The sequence below is a fragment of the Penaeus monodon genome, chromosome 10, assembly GCF_015228065.2.
Source record: "Penaeus monodon isolate SGIC_2016 chromosome 10, NSTDA_Pmon_1, whole genome shotgun sequence".
Taxonomy (NCBI): domain Eukaryota; kingdom Metazoa; phylum Arthropoda; class Malacostraca; order Decapoda; family Penaeidae; genus Penaeus; species Penaeus monodon.
Window position 1 is genome coordinate 50,229,372 of NC_051395.1, and position 7,500 is coordinate 50,236,871.

The 7,500-nt window shown below is 38.8% G+C and overlaps 2 protein-coding genes across 3 annotated transcripts in view; both read right to left on the reverse strand.

Moving 5' to 3' along the window:
* LOC119578144 overlaps positions 1-7,500 on the reverse strand; it is a 38,432-nt gene that overhangs the window by 10,352 nt on the left and 20,580 nt on the right. The gene's annotated exons all lie outside the window — the stretch shown is intronic.
* LOC119578145 (probable enoyl-CoA hydratase echA8) overlaps positions 3,948-7,500 on the reverse strand; it is a 4,573-nt gene continuing 1,020 nt past the window's right edge. Inside the window, exons 3-7 of the mRNA XM_037925882.1 lie at positions 7,174-7,316; positions 6,211-6,350; positions 5,594-5,748; positions 4,621-4,781; positions 3,948-4,362 (exon numbers count right to left, since the gene is read on the reverse strand). Of these exons, the coding sequence (XP_037781810.1) occupies positions 4,267-4,362; positions 4,621-4,781; positions 5,594-5,748; positions 6,211-6,350; positions 7,174-7,316 (695 nt within the window). The 3' untranslated portion in view covers positions 3,948-4,266. The remainder of the gene's footprint in view (positions 4,363-4,620; positions 4,782-5,593; positions 5,749-6,210; positions 6,351-7,173; positions 7,317-7,500) is intronic.

A 7,500-nucleotide genomic window follows, 5' to 3' on the forward strand; every position in this document is an offset into this window, starting at 1 on the left:
CTCTCGACAACGTCATCGATCGACTGAGGGTTCCCCTAACAGGCCCCCAAAGTCCTGAATCTTGGTCTTGGTCCAGGAGACCTCAAAGCCTAAGGGCTTCGCCTCATTGCTAAATGCATCAAGAGCCGCCACCAGTGACTCCAAGGGCTCAGATAGGATAGCAACATCATCGGTAAAGTCAAGGTCTGAGTCCTTGATATTGCCTAGTTTTGCATCACACTGACTTTGGCTAGTAGCTCTGCCCATCATCCTGTCCATACAGGTGTTGAAAAGTGTTGGTGCAAGGACACAGCCTTGCCTTATCCCTGAATTAACAGGGAAGAAGTTCGACAGACCCCCACCACACTTTACAGTACTTTCAGTTCCAGTATAAGGACTTGCTATTAGGCCAATAATTTGCGTCGGAATTCCCCTGAACCTCAGGATCTCCCATAGCGATTCCCGATGCACCGAGTCAAACGCCTTCTTGAGGTCGATATAGGTTGCAAGCAACTCACGACGGCGTTCCACAATTACTCGAAGTGCTAGTATTCGGTCTATTGTGGACTTGCCAGGAGTAAATCCAGACTGCTCCGGTCTCTGATGCCTCAGTTGGTGGTTGCGGATCCGTTTCAGAAGAATGTGGGCGAGAACTTTGCCTGGTATGCTGAACAGTGTAATGCCACGGTAGTTGCCACAATCCCAACGATCCCCTTTCCCCTTCCAGAGAGGGATGACCACGCCCCTCAGCAGGTCAGGGGGAATAGTACCAGACTGCCAGATGGCAGTCAGGACTGTATGCAGGCCCCGAGCCATAGGTTCATCCCAGCCTTTAGCAGTTCAGCAGGGATATCACATATGCCTGCAGCTTTCCCATTCTTCAGCTTGGAAATCGCCATCCTAACCTCCGTTAAGGTAGGAGGTTCCTCGCTGATGGGTGGGTCCGGCACAGGTATTGTGACATCGCTTGCATCCAAGCTAACTGTTGGAGGGTCTACCTGGTATAACTGCTCAAAATATTCAGTATGTATCAGTAATTTTGGGTAAAGTAGTCCACTTAGAAGTTGAAGGATGTTCCAGTCTGAATCGAAGTTCGGGAGAGTCGTTCTTGAATACTGCAGTATGTTCTCAGAAAAGCGATTACAAGAATTTTCTTTCGGGGGCTACAGTACCTTCTCAGAAGAGGTGATAGAGGTACTTGAACGTGGGGTAGGCCTAAGTAGGCTAGGAATAGGAAGACCGCAGTTGCTCATGTCATATCGAGATTATTTGTGATAGGTTTACCGTTGGATTAATCCTCTTAGGGAAATCCATTGAGATTCCCTGATAGCGATCTCTTATAGAAATGCGTGAAGATGTGGGATGTTATTAGTTATGACAATGTCTTTCAGTTCTATTGCAGTAGGATATTTTTGACTGAACAATAAAGATTCTCGCTATATGTTGATGCCTAATATGGAAAAGCTGTGAACGAGGATTAATAATTCCTCAATAAAAACACATTTACATCGATATTACATTTGCATTCTAATAATTCAGGCCAAGCAAGATTACACAGCACAGGAGCTGACGTATATGACCAGTATTTTGCTAGTTAATTAATATTGCTGTGGCCTTGCAAATTTTGAAACTGCCGAAGTCAAAGATTACCAGCTCTTTAGGAAGTATGAGGACGAACACCTGTTGGCTATTCGCTGTATCTGTTGAATTCACACACTATTTCAACCAGTAAGCGATCCTCTGCCCTTGCCCGCCCTCCCCAACGCGCTCTCACTGGCAGAACCAACGGTTAAAGTCCTCTAGTTTACTTACAACGGCCGTTCGGTTAATTAACGTCCTCTCATGGGCCGAACCAGCAGTTACGGCCCTCTAGTTTACCCAAACAGCTGTTTGATTAATCAAAGAGCTCTCATTGGCTGAACCAGCGGTTAAGATCCTCTAGTTTATCTATAACGGTCGTTTGACAAATTAACGACCTCTCATTGGTTGAACCAGCAATTATCGTTATCGCTAGTTTACCCACAACGGTCGTCTGACTAAACGAGTTCCGCCTCGGTGAGCCACAACTAAACATCATAGAAAATTTTAACAATCCTTATAAAGAAAGATTAACACTAATCCGAATTCAAATTTAGCATACCTACTACATGGCATACATTATGTGGTGCTGTTGGAGTTATTCGCAGATACTATATACCTCATCAGCTCCAGCAGTTACATCACGCTATTTTTATAATAATGGCTGTTTGACTCATAAACGCTCTTTTAGTAACCGAAACAACAGGTACGATCCTCTAGTTTACCCAAACGGCCGTTTGACCAATTAATTACTTCTCATTGGCCGAACTAGCAGTTACAGCCCTCCAGTTTACCTATAACGGCCGTTTGGCTAATAACGGCCTTTCAATGGCCGAACCAGCAGTTACGGCCCGCTAGTTTACCCAAATAGTTTAAACGATCGTTTGACTAATAACGGCCTTTCAATGGCTGAACCAGCAGTTTCGGCGCACTAGTTTACCGAAACAACCGTTTAACTAATTTCAGCAGTATTATTGACTGAACTAGCGGTTACGTCGGCCCTCAAGTTTACTTAAAACGGTCTTTTGGCTAGTTGACGCCTTTTCATTGGACGAACTAATTAACGGGCTCATATGGGCTGAACCAGCTGTTACGGCCCACTAGTTCACCCAAACGGCCGTCCGACTAATTAACGCCCTCTCATTGGCTGAATGAGCAGTTACTTCTAACTAGTTTACCTATAACGGCCGTTTGACTAAACGAGTTCTGCCTCGGCGAACCACAACTAAACATCATACAAACTTATAACAATCCATAAAAAGAAAGATTAAGACTAATCTAAATGCAAAATTTTCATACCTGCTATATGGCACACATTATATGGCGCTGCTTTTTATTTTTATTATTTTTTTTCCAATATCAGATCTCCGTCTTTCTAATCGCGTTGTTATGGGATTTGCAACCTCACGGATTTCATAAAAGTGAAACGTTTTAGATTTGTAGTGTTATAATTTCTGTAAGTGGGAAGAGTTGACCATGCTTATCATAATATTTTCTACAATATGGGGATATGTAACTATTGTCAAAGTCTGTCTTGCTGTGTTCATTAATATGGAATTACTAAACCAGACAGTGCAATACAAGAAATGGAATCTTATGAATTTAGTGTACTTCAACATTTCTTATTATTGTAGGGGAATTATCAAGATACAAGCTACTGTATCCACTCTCAGTGATACAAATTTTCAATCTCTTGTTGATAGCTGTTCCTTAAAAGAAAATTGCTTTTCATTTACTGCAATGTTTTCAACTTGTCAACGAAATATATTTTATAATAGATTAAATCACTAAAGGCAGAGGAAGATGGGCAGCAGTCATATTATTCCTAGTACCATTACAAAACGTGTTGGTAGCCAGAGAGGTATACATACAGAAAGGAAGCAACGCATATGGGTGAAAAGTGGTCCTTTAAAGAAGAAATAAAGAGGGGAAGCAAAGAACCAAGGGAGAGAAAGGGACAACAGAAAGCAAAAGAGAAGAAAAGGGCAGACAGTTGCACAAAAACAAAGAGGGTATGTTACACTTTAAGCAGGCAGAAAACATGTGGATTAATAGACATAAATGAGAAAGACGCCTTTATTATATCACTAATGTTTTATTGCCTAACATGTCAGTATCCAGAAGGTAATTTTCTATGTAAAAAGAAATAAGTCATAACTGACTGATAGTCAGGGTTTCAATAAAGAATTCAAAGCTTGACAATATCATAGGTTTCATTTACCACTCTTTATAAGTTTGGCCTTTTAGTTACTTAGAATTTCATTACTCCACTACTATTTTCTTACAGCCTTCAAAGTATCTCTTATTGAATTATATAATACATTTTAGCCGTAAAATAGGTCAATGGTATTTTTTCTGAGCCACATACATAGAGGAAAAGAAGAACCAAGTGAAAAATATATTTAATTTCCTAGCAAACAATTTGTACAAATATTTACAATATGACAGTATACAACATGAATTATCATGACAATGTCTGATAAAAACCAACAAACTTGCTACTCCACACTGAATCCACTGTAAAAGGTTTTACATGTAAGTACACAAAGTTTTTGTAGATGGAAATATAATGTAATATAAGTAAGAACCTTAGGACTTGAAAATCAAAACATACCCTGTTATTACAATCAGATTACCAATATAATCATAACAATTTCAGTTCTATCAAAGCAGGATAATTTCACATAATTAAGACATCTGTTAGTCTATCTAAATTTTGGATTTCGGAGCTATTTTTGCATTAAGGTGAAATTTCCCATGACGTCCAATTCCGTCTACAAATTTCTGTGCCCCATGAACAGATTCCTGGAAAAAAGGCGATAGAATTAGCAGGGAAATAAAGGTAAGTATTTAACGTATTTGTTCGAGTTATTTATTTATTTATTTTATTTTTTTCTATTTCAATAGCAATTGCAAAATCAGTAAAAGGATTTATACCACAAACTACACCAATAGAAAGGTAAGGATGATCATAACATGAAGAAGAAACATGAACAATAAGATGAGAGATAGCAAACAAAAACAATACAAACAAGATCAACAAATAACAGCAACCATCTGCACCTTCATAATCACAGGGATGCCATTTTCATGTTCGTATCTCAGGGCATCTTGCATGGAGCTGGCTGAGAATGTTGCATAGAGTGCAGATTTCCGGTCGGCTCTAAGGCATTCCTGAGGAAACTTGACTAAGGACTGGGCAAGGTTGACTGCCTGGCCCACAGCTGTAAAGATAGTAGAAAGTGAATGAATGAGAGAGGAGAGAGAGGGAAGGGAAGAGAGAGAGGGAAGGGAAGAGAGAGAGGGAAGGGAAGGGAGAGAGAGAAGAGAAAGGAGAGAGACAAGAGAGAAGAGAGAGGAGAGGAGAGTGAAGAGAGGAGAGAGAAGAGAGGAGAAAGAAAAAAGAAGAGAGAAGAAGGAAAGAGAGGAGAGAGAAGGAGGGAGAAGAGAGGAGAGTGAAAAGAGGAAAGTGAAGAGAGGAGAGGAGAGAAAAGAGAGAGAGATGTAAAGAAATGCATTAGACCCCCTTTGACAAAATTAAGGGTGATTTGTGGTTGTCATCGGTTAAAATGACATGGAATCAATCTTGTGATAGCTGGGTACATCTCCCTTGTAAGGGTGACAGGAGAAAGAAATTATCTGTTGACCTTGAGTAAGTTTGAAGATATGTTGGGTTTTGATTGGTTTGTTATTTTACCTTTTGTTCAACATAAAAAAAAGCAAATGTTTCATCTCCAATAGCCAAAAGCCTCAATAGTTGGGGGAGAGCAAAGCTTACATGTCCTACTTCAAAATTTCCATTATTTTCATCACACACAAAATCACATAGCATCTGCTTCTAAATAAGAATACTTTCCTACCCAAAGCACAGAAACACAAAAGCTCACTTGTCCCACAATATTTTTATCTCCAATTACAACAAATTCCTCTCTAATTAACCATGAATTACTAAAGTCTTACCCACAATGACCAAAAATCACAATATTTACTTTTCCTGCAAGCTTCAAGGGAAATAGTTTTACATTCAGTGACTTACCAGTACCGCATGCTACCAGACGATTGGCAAGACCCCAGTCCAGGGCTTCACTTCCCTTTATTGGTCTCCCAGTGAGGATGAGGTCCATTGCTCTCCCAAGCCCAACAATGGCTGGCAACCTGACTGTTCCTCCATCGATAAGAGGTACTCCAAATCTGTAGTTGATAGAAGAAAATGTGAGAAATTTGAAACAGAACTGACAATTTTTTTCCATTTGTATTTTTTCTTTGGTATATATGAACTGATCATACTTGGGAGATCAAAAAAATATCTTTCACTAAATGCAAGCTTAAACCTATTAATGAAAATTTATTCTGCAAAAAGTCTGCTCATGCTCAATACCTCTAGGTACAGCTACATGGACCTTAGGTTTTATGTTATGTTAGAAGTGAACATGACATATTACTTATAGATAGAAAAAACATTAAACACATATATGTAAATAACTAGAAACGCACACACACACACACACACACACACACACACACACACACACACACACACACACACACACACACACACACACACACACACACACACACACACACACACACACACACACACACACACACACACACACACACACACACATTTTTGACAATGGTTTTAATTACTACCTTCTGCAAAAGACTCCCATGACAGCTGTATCTTCAACTACACGAAGATCACACCACAATGCAAGCTCTAAACCACCAGCTACAGCAAAACCTTCCACAGCTGCAATCACAGGTTTGCTTGTCTCATACCTTGATGGGCCCTGGAATATGCAAGCTTTAAATTTTTCTTGTTTAACATATCTGTCTCACATATTGGTCTCATTTTTGGGGTTTATTGTGGAAGATATATCCGAGCAGTTTATTAACCCAATTGGCACGTTTGGCAAGAGTATGTGCCATGCCCACTGTAATACAAGTCTATTTTATTGCATTTATACATAGATGGCTCTGCAAGTGCTTAATCACCAAGGAGTCAGTTATTAGTCCTTCCTATCTCACATGTTTACCCTTTTCCTTGAATTTTGGAAAAGGGACTTTTGCATTATTTCATTGTTTTAAATGTTATCAAGATTTTAATAACAATTTAATAATCATAACATCAATAACTATAATAACAGTATCGATATCAATTGAATTAAAAAATAACTACTTTACCCCGCCATTCATAATTGGGAACATCGATCGTCATCTAGAACTACTGATAGACCCTTCTGGCTGGCACATGTGAGTCCATCTGTATTTAACAAAATTCCCAAAAAAAATACAGGGGATAGAACATAAACCAATCATGGTTGGGTTAAATAATATTAATATGTTCTAAATACCAAAAATTAATAGACTGAATCTCTCTATATATATGCAGGTGATTTTAATAACAGGTCACTTTATCATCAGGAGAAGTATGTAATATCAGTTCATACAAACAGTTATAAAAACTGCTAATATACAAAATGAAAATGGGGAGAGTGAAGACTGTCCCTGAATAGTGACAACTTTTTTTTTTATGAAACTTGCTACAGTATATAAAGATTAAACAAAGAGAAATGAAAAAATGCATAATTATATCACTGTAACAGAACTTACCATTGGACCCTGACCATAGGAAGAGAGGTGCACAGGTACTTTTTTGCTAACTTCTTCCAAATCATAGCCAGCACAGAAGTTACCGCCTACACCATAAAGGACGGCTACTTTTGATGATTCATCTTTGTCAAAATCTTGAAAAGCTAAAACAGAAATATAATCTGAGTTAACACACCCTTTAGAACTGAACGCTATTCTCAATGTAGTAATGAAGACACCACTTATTAATCAAGTAAAGTATTTGATACAACCCTTGTTAGTTTTTAATTATGTATCTACTTCATTTACAAATTAATGACTTAGATCTTTTTAAAGTTTATGCATCTA